The sequence below is a fragment of the Xenopus laevis genome, chromosome 8L (genome assembly GCF_017654675.1).
Source record: "Xenopus laevis strain J_2021 chromosome 8L, Xenopus_laevis_v10.1, whole genome shotgun sequence".
Lineage (NCBI taxonomy): Eukaryota > Metazoa > Chordata > Amphibia > Anura > Pipidae > Xenopus > Xenopus laevis.
Window position 1 is genome coordinate 69,716,455 of NC_054385.1, and position 17,399 is coordinate 69,733,853.

Sequence of the window (17,399 nt, forward strand, 5' to 3'; positions counted from 1 at the left end):
CTGTAGGATGCTAACTCCTACTCCAGCCTTCAGTTAACCTGATTTTTGGAAGGGTGAAGTGGGGTCTGGGATGTCAGGGCAACTCACTGTATATAACGTATTTGGGGTTTAAGTACACACTGCCTTTCACTGTATAATGTATTTAATATGTGAAAATATTGTCATTGGAACTTACTATACCATTATTTACAAGTGCATGTACGGCATCTACATTACACACAGATTCAGAGAGTCTGAGGATAATAGCATATGGAGTAAATTTTTTAACAGTTTAATTTAGCTGGCTAAGAAATGATGCTTCTTATTAATGTAAACTAAATCTGCCTGACACAGCAAGTACAGGCTGTTTTCAGCCTGAACATGAGCTTTGCAGGATCTGAACATTCACCTGTACTAGCAGTGTTAGGCAGTTTTCATCAGGTTTATGGCATACAGGGGATTTTGGCTGGTAGTCAGCAAAGCTAAAAATGGCTTGTTACCATTACTGATAATATTAAATGAAAAGCACTTTGAGTGACTAAACCTGGAGCAGAAAGATGGACCACCACCTGCCGCACCTCAATGTGTGTCAGTCAAAGATTTTGCCTGACAGCAGCAGCAGTCAAACCTTTCTCCCCCCCAACACAAGCTGTTATAACAACAAACAACAAAGCTGGAGGGCATAACCAGCTACGTTACAGAAAATCAGGGAATAATACAGTATAATTGCAACAAAACAGCATAACAAGATAGGAAAGAACAGCAGTGCAGGAAGGCATACAAAAGCTACTAATGGTAGTGATGTGGAAAGGGCCCTCTAACAACTGCCTATTGCAGGGAGCATTGACAGCTTCCCTTGTGTGCTGAATTGGAAAACTGATCTAGCCACTTTGCAATATGACAATCATTTGTGTTAGACATTCAGCCCATTGCCATGTACTGAGCCCAAATGCATTTTGTAGAAGTTTAATTTATGGCATGCTCCATTATAAATAAACCCCTGGGATATAAAATGCAACAGAACTAGGGATGCACCGAATCCACTATTTTGGATTCGGCCGAACCCCTGAATCCTTCACTAAAGATTTGGCCGAATACCGAACCGAATCCTAATTTGCATATGCAAATGAGGGGTGGGAAGGGGGAAACCATTTTTTACTTTTGTTTTTTGACAAAAAACCACGCAATTTCCACCTGTCCCTAATTTGCATATGCAAATTAGGACTGGGTTCGCCCCGGGCTGAAGGATTCGGCCGAATCCGAATCCTGCTGAAAAAGGCCTAATCCCGAACCGAATCCTGGATTCGGTGCATCCCTAAACAGAACATGCCTATGTAAAAACAAACTGAGATTATTAAGGAAAAAGGGAAATTATGGACATAGCGTTACTTTAAATGCACAAATAGATATTGAAAGGCCTCACCTGTGTGTTTAGACAGGCTTCAGCTTGTTTAACATCTCTTAGGAAAAGATGGAAAATGTGTGCCTGAACAAGAACTTCCCTTCTGTTCTCCCACATCTGCAGCAGCTTGCTCCATCCCACCTCCAACTTCTGTAGCCATTGCTGCAGTGATAGATATGGAAGGTCTGCCTCTTCCAGACTTAAAAGGTCACTGACTGCCTGAATTTTGTTGTAATCTTCCTCATACCGGCTGATCTCTTCTTTAAGGGAACCATGAAGTCCCAGAAGTCTCTCAGCTTCTGTTAAATTTGATGGAAGTTCTTCAGCAGCCACAGCTGTCTGTGTTTTTACCAACCAAGTAAGGAAGTTGTCTAGGTCCTGAATGAACTGTTGCAGCTTGTTGGCAACTGTCAGGGAGTCCTCACACCCCTGAAGAGTCCTCTTTAAGGCATCCCATTCTCCACTGATTTCCTCAAAATGCACAAGTACATCCATTCCTTCAGCAGGATGGCTGGTGGCAAGAATTTCTGCATCTTGCTGAAGCTGAACAAGTTTGGGTTCCAGAGCCAACAAAGCAGCCTCCATACTGGAAAGTTTCCTCTGAAGAGACAACACGCCACCTAGCTCACCACTTCCACACTGTGGAGTCTCCATAGCTCTTCTTTTTTCCCGAATCTGGGATTTTACTTCATTACATTCCAGGAAATAATTCTGGAGACGGAGAACGGAACTTAATTGTTCCTTCCTTTGTTCCACCAACTCCACAATTCTATTCCACCTATTCAAACAGATTTAGCAGATTGAACACTATGATGCAAGAAAATCAAAATACTTTATATACAAAACAGGTCTCATTTACATACACATGGACACAAGTGGCAGAGCACTGTGAGGCATAAAATCTCATTCACTAAACACTTGCGTCCATAGCAATTATGCACTCTTAGGCCGGATTAAAAATCAGGTGCGAAATGCAGAGTGCAGTGTTGGTGGGAATCTGGCAGCCAATATCATCTGCGTATGGCAGGTGATTAAAACAATTGTCAGATGGGGATGAAATTAGCATGCTGATAATACATAGGCTGAAAATCACCCCTACGCAGGCATTAGCCTCCTCTCCTGTCTGAACTTGAAATTATTGTGTCTGCCGACAAATAGCTGACTAAAGCACGAAGCGGCTAACACTAGGGCAAATTCGGACGTCATTTCATTACTTTGCCGATTTACTAACGGGTGCTGCAGTAAATTCGCTAGCGAAGTGGACCTACTCTAGCGCTACTTCGCATCCTTACGCCAGGCGAAGTTGCGTAATTATGCTTATTCACTAACTTGCGCATTTTACTGAACGTTACCTCTTGCGCCAGACTTGCCTTCGCCACCTCAGACCAGGCGAAGTGCAATAGAGTAGATAGGGCTTGCTTTAAAAAAAGTCCCAAAAAAACGCTGGCGTCTTTTACTTTTTTAAGGATGATGGGCTGAAAAAGATCGTAAATTTTTTTGGGGGTACCCTCCGTCCCCACTACATTTCCTAACATATGGCACCTAAACCATACAGTGGGCACATGTATAGGGCATAATAACAACTCTATTTTATTTTATAAAGCTTTCTCAGGCTTGTGTAGTGTAATGTATTTGGTGCTACACATACGTCTATTGTACTTTAACTTGGCGCCGTATGCAAATTTGGCATTGCTAGCATAAAGCTGGCCATAGATGCAAAGATCCGATCGTACGATTCATTGTACGATCGGACTTTCCCATCTCCCGACCCGCCACTAACCATTCAGTTCAAAGTCTTACCAGTCAGATTAGTAAAAGAACAGATCAGCCGATGTTCTGCCCCTGACAGCAATCGTACGATATCTATGTCCAACCAAAACTAGTGACAGTCTCCCACTGAAAATCGTACGACCGGCAATACACGCAGAGATATTATCGGCAGCCAACAGAAATTTTCTAACCTGTCCGATCGACCAAACGACCGATCTCCGCCGGACGAAAAATGTCAGGACTCTCCACACACGTTCTGAAAATCGTACGAATCCTCGATACGTACGATCAGATCTTTGCGTCTATGGCCAGCTTAACTTCACTTTGCTTGATGAATTGACGCTAGTGCAACTTCGCTACCTTTCGCCTCCCTGAGCGCAACTTCGGATTTTAGTGAATTAACGGCACCCTGGTGAAGTGCAGTGAAGCCAGCGCTGGCGCAACTTCAGAGGTAAGTAAATTTGCCCCAAAGGGTCCAACAACTGAAATTCCAAGTCATTGATAATGTTCCAATATCTCGCTGAGGTGGCAATAGGATTAAAGAACTCTTACAAAAAGAAGCAAAGTGGATATGTGTTTCAGAGAAGTTGGAACCCCATGGCCTTAATTGGAAATATGACCTGCACCCCATTTCAGATAATTTTAAATAGTTTTAGGTCAGATTTTTATTTAGGTTGTTTTTAAAGGAGAAGGAAAGCTACGGAGGCATTTTATTGCCAATAGATTAGCTGCAATAGTGCAAGCTAGAATGCTAAATTTATTCTGTAGAATGTTTTACCAAACCTGAGTAAAAAGCTCTAGAAACTCTCTGTTTGTTTAGGATAGGAGCTGCAGTATTAACGTGGTGTGACATCACTTCCTGCCTGAGTCTCTCCCTGCTCTGGGCTCAGATTAGAGCAGAGAAGGGAGGGGGCGGGGGAAGAGGAGAAAACTGAGCATGCTCTTGCCCAGGGCAATGAGGTTTAAGTTGAAGGCAGGAAGTCTGATACAGAAGCCCATGTGTACACAATAGAAGGAAAGAAATGCAGTGTTTCTTTTGACAGGGGAAGCAGAGCAGCATTACTTTGGGGGTTTACTGGTATATTTCGATGGACCTTTCTGATAAGGCTTACTTAGTTTTAACCTTTCCTTCTCCTTTAATAATATTGTACATTGAATTTATTTTTTTCAGATTGTGGATTGATCTGTATGGATTATCATACCAAACCAGATTTAAATGGACTAAGGGACAGAGTCAGAAATAGGGATCTAAAGATAGTTAAAAAAGTGATACATTTTTTTTACTAATTGTGGAACTGTTGGGAAAAATAATAATTATGAAATGCTCATGTGCTGCTGCTTCACGTGAATAACTACAGCATGCCTGGGCATACCTGCTGTTTAGGTGGTCCTGGCAAGCACGAACCTCAGAAGAACTGGGATGACCACTCTCAAGAAGCTGCTGTACAATCTGATTTACATCCAGCACACGCCCCATTAGGCTGTTCATCTCCTGGTCTAGGCTCTCAAATCTAAATGGAAGACAGAAAGTGAGAATTAGAGGGAAAGTATTAATAAAGCCACTTTCCCATACTTTACACCATGCTTATCTTTTATTTTTATTGCCCCCCTATGTTTTTCCACTTGAATGGTCCTCTATTCCTATCACTCTTTGTTTCCATTCAGGAAGTGTTTATGTGCAAGGGTCACAGAGCTCACCAACTTCCTGTTACTCTATGGCTCTTCTCTAGTGGTGCAATGTGTTGGCGGTGCAGATGCCTCCTAGATACCTAGCCTGGGTATTATTATCAACAGTAAAAAGCTAAATATGAACCATACACAAATTGAGTTATAAAGGTGCTTCACCCTCAATGGAGTTTCTCATGCATGGCTTATAACCATGTACACTTCTCACTTTGCTGCTAGTCTCCCCCCCCCCTTCTCTCCATGTTTCCCCTTAACTCATTCTTTCTTTTTTCTTTACATGATGCTTTATTAACTTTTTTGCAGCCTCCCCCGCTGCTTGTAAGCACCTTCCTATATCCTTCTCTTTCACAGGGCAATTCTGGATTTAAATTCCTCTTCGTTTTTTTTAATGTTTTTACATTGTTATATCATTTATTATATCAAAATGCTTTTCTACTGTTTTCAGTTCAATTACATGTAAACTATTACTCAATCGCTGAAGAGATAACCACTCAAACAAAACATAGTATTATGAAAATTCTATTGATTCCTAGAAAGTGGTTTCAGTTTGGTCCCTTCCAATTATATAAGCCCACTAATAATATACCATTATATTTTTCAGACATAACAGGAATGGCAATTAGATAATATGTATGATTTATTCCTACCTGTGCTGAACAACCTCAACCTCTTCAAGTCGCTGAGGAATTTCCATCTTCATCAACCACTGCTCTTTCTCATCAATCCATACCTCACATGAGTTTACCTCACCAAACATCTTATAAACATCCAAGGCATCTTGAAGCCATTGGTTCCTGAGGGCAGATACTTCCACCACTTCTCCGTAGAGCTGCTCCACCTCCACAATAGTAATCTGCACGTCAACCTGATCCCTATACTCTGCACCCAGTTCTGACAGTTGCTGTCTGAGACCCAACACAGCAACTTTGTGTTTCTCGATTTCCACAGTTGCTGCTCTGTGTTTCTTTACCAAGGATTGTGTTGAGTACTCATCATGACCAAAGTCGTCACTGGAGACTAAGCGGTAAGTATCCTGCAGCCAACCTGCTAACTCCATTGTGTCAGCGCTGAACTGGTAGAAGCTGGAAGCTTCCTGAAGCTTCTGCTGGTGGTTATCACATGCCTTCTCTAGGTTTTCCCACTTAAGTCTCACCTGCTCCATTCGCTGACGAAGCCCAGACATTCCTTTTCGTCTCTTGGAAAGCACCTTTTAAGTAAAATAAAACATTTTTTATTAAGGTATCAAAATGTGCAACTTCTCTTCTAGACCCAAAAAGTCACACAATTCTTGGGCCAATCACTATTAGAAGATACTAATGTGAATGACATCTGTATGGTCAGTAAGTCTAAAATCAACATACAGTAACAGAAATTACATGATCCGGTATAGTGGGCCTTAGACATAATATTGCAGGAAAAGACGTGTTTCAACAGAGAACCAATGACAAAGTGTACAAAGAGAGCGTCCAGTTTATATCTTAATTCCATCCTTTAGCCAGTGAGCATTAATGTGACTTGTATATGTGTCAGTTCCTCCTTGATTCGATCACTACAGTAGGGAGCTAATATTTAAATGAAAAGTAGAAACTGCAGTTTGTGATGGTAGCTTTGAAGTCTAAATAAGTTAATGTAACAATGATAAAAAAAAAAAAACTTGTTAAAAAAGTGACTGATTATAATTTTGTACTGACTTCTCCCAAAAATTGTGTATTTTTTTTTATTCAGATGGCATTTTTTTTCATTTATTTGCTTTTTGCTATTTGCTTTTTGCCCCTTTCTTCCTTTTTATGTGTATATTTAGGGACAGATTTTTTATGTGGTGTAAAACAAAGTCGGGATAATTTGCTACAAATCGCCAGGCTTGCCATGTAAAAAAAAATAGATAAATTCGACCATTTATTATACACAGCTTTTTTTTTTTTTTTGCAAATTTTGTTTTACACAGCATAATAAATAGGACCCCAAGGAATGGAAATTGAACCTAATTAAACTGTCTACCTCCTATTATACTGATAATATCATAGTTTTCAATTCCCTATAGCTGCAGGTCTATGGTAAGACACCTAATCTAACAGTATGAACCAGTTCTTAAAGCTGTACACTGGACGCTTGTAATCAGTTGCTCTTCAAATCCATATGCACCAGTTGAAGTATGTCACATCACAGTCAGTTTCTACTATGACCCCAGTGCATACAAGAAAATATATTCATATGCAAACTCCTATTAGATAACGTTATATATAATAAAAAAATGTATAATTATATACTAAAATTATGTATTAAATATTCAGAAACAGCTTATCTGGTGTTATGCTGACAGGCTCACCTGCTCTCCCTTCTGGAGGGTCTGTTGTAACATGGCATGCCTGCCTCTTAGTTCCCCTACCAAGATCTTATGTTTACTTAGAAGACGAAGAACGCTACTTAGATCCTTTCCATAGCTCTGTGGTGCAGACAAGATATGTTCTTTTTCACAGATCCAGCCTTCAGCCTCCTCCACTTCCTGCAGAAAACACCACAGGCGACGTGACTCCTCCAGTTCCCCGCGGCGCTTCTCAGCTAGCTGGCGCAGACTGTCTAAGCAACTCTTGACATGTTCCACACGGTTGCAAATGACCTGAGGGTCACAGGGCTGGTAATCTATGAATTATAAATACAATTATATTGTTTTTAGCTCCAATGCCAAGCAAACAATTCCTAGATTGAAAAAGATTTGTAGGGCAGGTTATGACAGAGCATTAAAACGAGATGCATATGGTGGGGTTTTTTGTTCATAGTAGCAGCAATTGCTAAACTCTGAAATTTCACTGCAAAATGTTTCCTGAAAAGGAAATTTGTACCACTAAAGCCTCATTTGTGCATGCGAGTGCAAAGCACTAGCACAAAATCGAGAATGCATTGTCAAAAATATGCTCCTTTGCCACTTAGGTCAAGTGCCAATGTACCCCTTTAGACTTCTCTGATGAGTTACACAAAAAGGTACATACTGATGCAAGGAAACCCAGGAATTACTGGTAGCCCAGCCCTGTCTGTAAATCCAGGGTTCCCTTTGAAGGTTGCAACAGACCAATGCTGAGTGAATCTAGTGCTAATACCATTATTAACATTGCACACAGAATGTGAGGCCATTCCAACATCAATGCAGGGTAAAAACTTGACTGCGTTTAACCAAAATGGATGCTACATTTGCTTATGTAATGGTTCATCAAACAAGAAGCAAAGGGCACAAATACACTAAAATTCTGGAAAAAATGTTTGTATTGTTGGTAAAAAGTATGGCATATTTCATCCAAAAATTGTACTTACTTTGTAAATTAGCCTTTGCATCAAACAATTTTAAAACAAAGAGTACCAACCAGTTTCATAGATTTACACCAAAAGAAGGACAAGAAGTAGACAAAATACCAACCAGTCATCTGAGTGAATTTGAGGGCAGCTTGGTTCAGAGAATTAACCCTCTCAGTTTGAGCAGCAATGTCAGCTTCCAGTAAAGAGTGTTTCTGCAGCAGGTCCTCCACTTCCAACAAGTGTTTTCCAAAGTCTTTGGAAGATAAAGGGACCTGCAAAACAAGAAAATCTTGTAATTCCAGAGGAAACTCATTTTTCTCAACCCAGCAGATATTCCTTGGGCAGTGAATATTCCATAGTTGCCAAAAGCTATGCAACCTCTATCCAGAAGCAGGGTATGTGCCACAATTACTATGGGCAATGAAGCCTATTTTTCCTGGTGCTTGCTAGAAGTTTCTGGTGCAGTTTTCTGCTGATAGGAGCACTGGCCCGGGGTGTGAGGTAAGTATTTACAATCATTTGGGGGTGCCTAACTTTTCTTTGTTTCTATTTTGTATAAGTTTGTGAAATAAAATCTCTCATTAACAGTTTCTAAAAGGTGTGTATCTCCTTCATGTTCAGGATATGTATCACAAATACTAAGAGGTGTGAAGCTTCTTCTTGTTAGTGTTTTACTGCTCCTTAAAACAGTACATATTAATTCATGTTACCTGCATTTCATCCATCCAGTCAATCATATAAACCATTTCCTGGAATATTTTCTGCAAGGACAAGTTCTGCTCCAGCCTCCCTCTTCGGGAGTTCAGCATGTCCTTAAGAAGGTTCCACTGACGTAGTATGTTGTCCTTTTGGGCAGAAATCCTACAGATATCATAATATCCCTCAGCCTCCAACTCTTGAGCCAGATCAGCCACTACCTGTATTCGTTCTTCATATGAGGAAATATCAGCTTCAATCGCCTCATGTTTCTTCATTGCAGCCTCCACGGCAGGGAGGTCATAACCAAAGTTATCCTGTGAAAGGGTGATAAGTCAGATCTACATTTTACATAAAATTCTACCAGCCTGTCTCCTATATCCAGCAAATCTTTGCATTTCTTTTTTGTTACTTATTGATTAATACCGCAATTAAATATTTTTCAGAATGATGACGAGATTGGCAAACAATATGTAATTTAATTTTCAAAAGGGCTGTGGAAAATACACCAAGCTGATTTTTACTTTGGTAGCCCCCCTTGGGAAAATGACATATCATTATTTATATAGCACCAACACATTTCTGGATTGTTTTTAAAAGGATTATTCATTGTTCACACAAATCCCTGCCCCAGTAGAGTTTACAGTCTAAGGTCCCTTTCACATTCACACACACTATGATGAGTTTTATTATGTTTCAATTAACCTGCTCCTGTTGCAAATGTGTGCAAGTGCAAAGTGCAATGTGATTGATGTGCAGACTTTCAGCTGCAATTCTACAGGTTCAACAAAAATATTATACAAGCCATTTAGGAATTACAGCCATTTTGATACATAGTTCAAAATAATTGGATAACGAACATGATCATTTTCAATACTTTGTTAAAATCATCATGCAGTTAACAATTTTTCATCTTCTGCCTATCACTTTCAAAGCAATGCCTGAAAGAACCAATCAATCTTTTGAGAAATTCTACCATTGTATTAACTCCCATAATAAAGACAATTGGTCAGAACTCCAGAGAGGCTGAATTTATTTATAACTCCATAACAACTCAAGTAAGTTTTTATGAACTTATCACCATGCTTCACCCTCCCACCATTTCCTTTGATTTTATATATGTTGATGTCCCTGCTGCTGAATGTGGGGTCATTTAAACCCAAAACAGCACCAAGCCCTGGTCAAAGCATCTGCTCATCAGAAAACTGCTCAAAAAAAAATAAGTCATTGACCTGGTCCTCCCTTTCAAATGGGATCTCCATTTGCACTCTGCAACCTTCCCTGCACTAGTAAGTAAATGAGCTCTGACAGCTACAGTGTAGCACTTCAAGTCATATGTTATATAAAGAGCAATGTTTTCTACAGTTCTTTCCACCTATAGCAACCAAAAAGCAGGTATCTTTTTTTCTGGTTCTCTGTTTAAGAGTAAACAACTTATTGGTTGCTATGGGTTGCCAGGCTGCACCTGGGTAAACTCTGTGCAATTTATTACATAGAGGGGTTTGTATACTTTTGGAAGGTGGAATCTGTTAGCTTATTTTTGGATGAAACAATTACAGCACTATTTCCATTTTAGAATTATTTGTCAACAATAATAATAGTTTACTGAACAAATTATCTCATTATTAATGTACTCTGTTTACAGTACCTGGGAAACCAGGCGCTGGTTCTCAGTTAGCCATGCCTCCCTCATGGAAGCTTTCTGATCAAAGCGTTGAGAAAGCAGCTCCAGTTTCTCCTGACGGATGAGTTCATTACGCAAAGCTACTTCCCGCTCATGCTCTGCTTTCTCCAAGTTTGCCCAGGCCTGCAATATATTGTGGCAACATAATGTGTCTGAGCAAATACTAGCACTAATATAAGGTACAGTTAAAATTGTGGCTTGGATCCATGTAATATTTTTTTTGGCTTAAAAGCAATGCAGATGTCAAGGTGGGGTTATATCTTGGTCTTGTGCTTACCTGGACTCCAGGTTCCTGTTATACACTTTCCAATCCAGATGTAAGCACCAAACATTATGTTAAAAATATAAGGCGGACTAAACACTCCCAATAAGAAAAGCCCCTACCACTACCCTAGATAGTCCCCCTTCCCTGCTTACCCCCGCATAGTTGATTACCCCTGATACCCCCATACACAGTACTCGCTTGTAGGTGCAGAGTCAGCTCAGCGGAGCTCATGGAAAATTGCCGAAGGGAAGAAAGAGGACCTGAATACCGAAGAGCTGGAAGATGGCACCCATGAGTTCCGCCCCGCTTACTCTGCACTGATACACGAATACTGTGTTAGGGGCACTTCCAGGGGTAATCAACTATGTGGGGGGGCGAAGCAGGGGGGCTATCTAGGGTAGTAGGTAGGGGCTTTTCTTATTGGTTTAGTTCTCCTTGCACCTACTACAACCTAATGCTTAAAGAAGAACTAAACCCTAAAAATAAATAGGGCTAAAAATGCCATGTTTTATATACTGAACTTATCGCACCAGCCTAAAGTTTCAGCTTCTCAATAGCAGCAATGGTCCAGGACTTCAAACCTGTCACAGGGGGTCACCATTTTGAAAAGTGTCTGACACTCGCATGCTCAGTGGGCTCTGAGCAGCTGTTGAGAAGCTAAGCTTAGGGTTCGTTGCAAATTATCAAGCAGAAAATGAGGTTGGCCTGTAATATAAGATGATGCTACAGGGCTGATAATTAAATTCTCATGCTAGTTGCACTGGTTTCTGTTCTGTCATGTAGTAATTATCCATATTAATTACTAATCAGCCTTATACTGTGACAGTTATATTCTATGTTTACTGTGTATTTTGAGTTGGTCCATTAGCTCAGTAACTGACAGCAGCATAGAGCATGTGCAGTGAATCAGCAGAAAAGAAGATGGAGAACTACTAGGGCATCTTTGGAGATACAGTTTTACTGCTAAAGGGCTGTGGTTGCCTGGGGCTGGTACAGAAGCCTAAAACATAACGTAGAACATTTCTAGCCTACTTCTTTAGTTTAACTTTCCTTGTCCTTTAATGGGTCTAATGACCTACTGAAGGCTCACTCCTAATTAAAGAATTGAAACAGAAAATGTAAAAAAAAAAAAAAAAGATCAACAAAACAAAGAAAGCTTCCCCAGGCATAATCATAACACTTTCAATATGCTTAACACATACATATTGAAATAAGCATAGCTACATTGAATTTTTCAAAAATCTTCTGCCTCACAAAAGAATAAGCTTAAGCGCATAGATTCAACGTGTAAATTACTGTAGACAAATCTCCAAATGCCTCATTTTAGCCTCACCTTATTGATGTCAGAAATGTTTTTGCCTTCACTTGGGACATAAAGTTTACATTTCTCTTCCCTCATCTTGCTCTGAATACTAAATAGCAAAACCTCCAAATTTCCTTTTTCCTGGAACCTGAAAAAAGCAAGTTAGTTAATTGTCAGTCTCTATAGATAAAAATAGATATAAATATATAAAAATAATTTTAAGGAGTGATTCTAACAAGACTCATTAAAACTATACGTTAAATACTTACATTAAATTAATGAGGGAATTTCACAGACTATGACTCACTTGCAGGGCTTTTCAGTGGTACAGTAGGTAGTGAAGACCTGGAGTTGCTGCTGAACACCCAGCAGTGAGTTAGCAAATTTCTGGTTGGTGATTATGGATATTGTTCTCTCAATCCATTCCAAGAGCTCAGAAGCCAATACCTCGTACCTGATGATATCTTTCTCAGTCTCAATAGCCTTGTCAAGTACCTGTTAAATGCAAGGCAGTGAATTTAAGATTCTAAAATGTAAGCTTTTGGATTTGTATGTGATAAAGGAAGGGCCACTAGAATCACACATCAAGGTATGGCCTCAAAAAGGAAGCAGTTTTATTACAGGGGACATATACAATAATTTTTTTCATTTCACTCATAGATAGTATATGGTCTGAAATAGAAGTAATACCTCCCTAGTTTTCTTCCCACCAGCCAGGGCTGCTCCTGGCATGAGGCAACCTTGCCTCAGACGGCAGCGAGCTGCCAGTTACAAGGGGCGAAAAAAAGACGCCTCTTGTAACTTTAAGAGTCAATTTCTGGGTTTAACACGGAAATTCGGCTCTGCTAGTGCAGAGAGCGCTATTGCGCTCATTGCACTAGTGATGCTGCCCTCCGACGTTGATTTTTATGTGTGGAGCGGGAGGGGTGTGGGGGTGGCATCTGGGCTGCTGCCTCAGGCATCAGCCTGAAGGACGCCCCTGCCACTAGCAGTAATGTGAATCGCGGGTGGGAAAACATACTCATTGCAAAGTAGCCCAAGTTTCCTTGTGAAGCAGCACGTGTGATTTGCCACTGGTGATTTACATTAATATTTGGGCTGTCTCCTATTCATATTCCAGTCTAACTGTGGAGCTGCTGAACAAATAAAGTGTAATGAACCACCCCTTTAAAACATACATTTTAGAAAAACATTATATTTCAGAATAGAAAGCAACTGAAAAAACATTCGTGGTGTACTATTTGAAAAATAGATTTTTGTGCTTACTGTTAAATCCTTTTCTCTTGTCCTACATTGGGGGGGACACAGGCACCATGGGGATGAAGATCCTGTTGCTTGGAGAAAGGACACTAAAAGGTTAAAGTGGCTCCTCCTCCTCCGGGCTTCATCTCTGCCTACCTCCTCAATCCTCAGTTTTCTGACCAAAGAAGAGATGACGAGCCCTACCAATTGCCCATGTGAAGAGAAGGAGCACCTCCCCAATGCAAGCTGAGCACGGCATGAACCACCTGCTGTTTGAACTTGTTGGTATTTGAACAATATCATTATATATGATATAATCTGATTAACGTTAACATGAACTAATACAGGGAGGGAAGGCCTGTGTCCCCCAATGTAGGACAAAATAAACGGATTTAACAGTAATTTATTTTTTTCTTGCCTAGATTGGGGACGTCCCAAAGCTACCCATGAGGGCAGGAGTAGTGTTCAGGGAATAACCGCCTGCAACGCTTTCCTCCCGAAGCTCGCTTCGGCTGAGGCGAATGTATGCCCTTTTAGAATATGGAAAAAGGTGTGTGTGAATGACCACACTGCAGCCCTACAGACTGTTCTGCTGAAGCCTGGTGGCGAACCGCCCAAGAAGTCCTGAGCGAACGAGTAGAATGAGCTGAACCCAGAAGGATGTGGCCTCACCTTGTACCTCATAGGCCTTCAAGATTGCTGAACTAATCCATCTTGGCAATGGTGGCCTTAGATGCCTTAAGGCTTTTCCGTGGTCCTTCTGGTAAGACAAAGAGGTTGTCCACCTTCCTTATGCTCTTGGTAGCCCTGGTGTATGTTCTGAGAGAACAAACCACATCTAGGTTGTGTAACTTCTGTTCCAACTTTGTCTTTGATTCAGGACAAAATGAAGGAACCACCAGGTCCTGTTGAAGATGGAATTCTGACACCACCGGGTAGATCTCAATATCGCTTTGTCCTTGTGAAAAATCAAAAATGGTGGATGACAGGATAGAGCTGCTAGTTCTGAACTCATCCAGCCAAAGTGATGGCTAATAGAAAAACGACCTTAAGAGTCAGCAGAGGTAATGTAATTGAATCCAATGGCTCGAACGGTTGCTCCTGCAAGTACCATATTGAGATCCCAGGGAGGGATTGGATGACGGTATGGAGGTATCATCCTCAATGCTTCCTGGAGGAAGGTCTTGATGTTGGGCAGCATTGCAAGCTGCTGCTGAAAAGGAATGGATACGGCTGATACCTGAACCTTCAGTAAACTGAGCGCCAGCCCTTTGTCTAAACCCTAATGAAGGAATAACAATAGCCTACCTTTGTCCCAAAATTGTTGGTCTTTGGCTTTAGATTCACACCCCAGGATATAAATGTCCTCCATACCCTGTGGTAGATGCGTGCAGAGACGGGCTTTCTGGCCCTTAGTAAGGTCGGTATATCTGCTTGGGAAGGGACTGGTCATCTGCCCTGCCCGTCATGGCTATACTATGTAGTGCCACCCAGTAAGTAAGGTTACCCGGGTTTCCCGGGCTTTGTACCTTAGTAAGATAGCGCCCATGAGGCGCGTGTGCAATGACAAGACACAGCGCCAGATAGTTGCACAAAAGGTCGATGGGAAATGGCGCTGGGAACCCCGGAAGGAAGGAAAATATGTGGTTACAGGCGCAAGAGGGAGAAAAGAAGCTGTGTCCTATGTCCCCCTGTAGGGAATTCTCTGTCAGAGAATAGAAGTGAAATTGAAACTAAATGCCTTTCTGCAGAGCTGACATGCATCAAGTAATGGGGGGAGGGGGCAAGAATGCTCAATAAAAGGTGAACCCTCCGTTGTGGCTACTGGTACAGCCTCCAGGGAGAGGGAACCAGTTGCCCAGGGTAGTGTGGGGGTAGCCCCCAGCCTGCAGCCTCCGTAGAGCGGGAAGGCTACAGAGCATCTTCAGATCAGAAGTCCTTGGCTGGAGGGGTTCTGGAAAAGAAACACTGACCCCCCAGTAGTGGCATGATACTGAAATCTGTACCATTGCTCCCAGCCACAAAGTGTCCGTTCTTTTAGTGAGGACACTAAAAGAAAGCAGAATATTGAGGTAGGCGGGGATGAAGCCCGGAGGAGCCACTTTAACCTTTTAGTGTCCTTTCTCCAAGCAACAGGATCTTCATCCCCATTGTGCCTGTGTCCCCCAATCTAGGCAAGAGAAAACAATTGGCTTTGTGAAGGACAGCAAGCCCTGCAATGTAGCACATACTTAAAACAGACATATCTTACCTTGCCAATCCGCTTGCCTTCCACAGCTAGTGCCTTCATCTTGGAGAAGTAGTGATAAAAAGATACCACATATGTGATGATGGATTTTTCATCTGGATGCTCCATATTGACATCTTTTGGGACCAAAGGAAGAAGAATAAACACACACAAAAGAAAAGTGTTATTCTTAGTTTATGTTTCACTTTTCCTGTTGAATAAAATAATTGGAGAAAGATCACAAGTTTGCTTAATTACATCAAAAAATGACCCCAGCTCTGTTGCCAAAAGCCATTTTTAACAGTTTGTGGTGACATAATTGCTGTTGGCGATGAGTGTGGCAAGCAGACCGTAAATGCCAACTACTGTATGTATCAATCAACTATAATGCCCCATTCATTAGTCTACACTCAAAGCCTGAACTGCAAAAGTGCAGTAAACTATGTTGACAACATGGCTGTAAACATGTAATATCTCCAGCAAAAGTACATGGCAACCGGATTTACAGTGTCTTACTGTCCTGTTTCAATGACAGGGAAAAGTATTGGACTATGGTCAGAGTACACAATATCCAGGTTGTAATAAATCACGTAACTCTATAACAGTAGCAAGTATATTTCTAAGATAAATTCAACCAAATGCTGTAATCATAATTTGATGTTTTTGTAATTTCCAACTGTGCAGGTCACCTACACACCTCCCAAAACCCTCACAATATATACACTCACTAGAATAGCCAACATTAACTTGGGATCAGGTAATTGGATGGCATATGACGATGAATTTAGCTAAAATTTAGAATGACTCACCTTCAGGGTCCAAAAGTTTGGTAAGGCCCAGTTGTTGTTCAGCAGTATTAAATGCCTGCTGAAGGTTGTATGTGGCATTTGATTTGGTCAGCTTGTTGAAGTCTATAGTATCTGGTCTGTGGACGTAAAGAAGTGGAGTGGGTAAAATATCTGTGCACTGCAAACCATGAGACCACTTTTAATTTCACATTTTTTTTTGTTAATGAAATCAATGGCCCTAAGAAGACATAACTGCAATTAATCACCCCAATATCTATGTGCCTTAACCCATAATGCTGAATAAAACTACTCTGTACCTGTGTCTGTGAATCAGAGCACTAAACGCAAGCCCATCTCTCCAGCTGGTGGTAAAGTTCTTGATATTGACTTCCGGATATCTAAAAATGCAAATGAAATGTTAAATAGAGACAACACTAAATAGAGTTCAGAAAGCAAAATACAAATTCACCATGCATTGTTCTCGAAACATTTGCCACTCACCCAGATGTCTTCATTTGGCACCAAAGGAGAAGGGCATCCTTTGCTGATCTTGTCTCGCGGCTGTCCTCTGTTTCTATCTTTATAACCTGGATCTAGAGCAAAGTGAAAACAAGATAAATGCTAAATTACTATGATTTCCAAAGAAGCTCCAGGAAGACTAAATAAGGAGAATCAGAAAAAAATGGCTACAAATAATTAGGGATACACCAAATCCTAATTTGCATATGCAAATCAGGGAAGGGAAGAGAAAGAGAACAGAGAGAAGCCAACGTTTAAATATGATTTTTACTTCCTTGTTTTGTGACGAAAAGTCGTGTGATTTTAAAGATTCAGTTTGGCCAGGCACGCATGTTCGGCAGAATCCAATGCCTACTGAAAAAGTCTGAATCCTGGCCCAATACTGAACCAAATCCTGGATTTGGTGCATCCCTACAAATAATGTTTATTAGCTTTTTCCTATGAGTCAAATGACATACAGCATACAGTATGAGAGTTCCTTTCTAGCAAAGTCTGTTGACATGTTTTTCTAAAACACACCCTATCATACATGTCTCATATATTTTTCACA

General features: G+C 40.9%; 1 protein-coding gene across 3 annotated transcripts in view; it reads right to left on the bottom strand.

Moving 5' to 3' along the window:
- The window catches only part of LOC108698614 (spectrin beta chain, non-erythrocytic 4), a 62,789-nt gene that overhangs the window by 36,180 nt on the left and 9,210 nt on the right, over positions 1-17,399 (bottom strand). For all 3 annotated transcript variants that reach the window (XM_018230231.2, XM_041572934.1, XM_041572933.1), the window contains 13 exons: positions 16,832-16,923; positions 16,648-16,728; positions 16,352-16,467; positions 15,567-15,679; positions 12,381-12,568; positions 12,104-12,221; positions 10,470-10,628; positions 8,836-9,138; positions 8,247-8,397; positions 7,164-7,477; positions 5,485-6,044; positions 4,525-4,662; positions 1,403-2,159 (listed from right to left, as the gene is read on the bottom strand). In XM_018230231.2, coding sequence (XP_018085720.1) covers positions 1,403-2,159; positions 4,525-4,662; positions 5,485-6,044; positions 7,164-7,477; positions 8,247-8,397; positions 8,836-9,138; positions 10,470-10,628; positions 12,104-12,221; positions 12,381-12,568; positions 15,567-15,679; positions 16,352-16,467; positions 16,648-16,728; positions 16,832-16,923 — 3,090 coding nt within the window. The remainder of the gene's footprint in view (positions 1-1,402; positions 2,160-4,524; positions 4,663-5,484; positions 6,045-7,163; positions 7,478-8,246; positions 8,398-8,835; positions 9,139-10,469; positions 10,629-12,103; positions 12,222-12,380; positions 12,569-15,566; positions 15,680-16,351; positions 16,468-16,647; positions 16,729-16,831; positions 16,924-17,399) is intronic.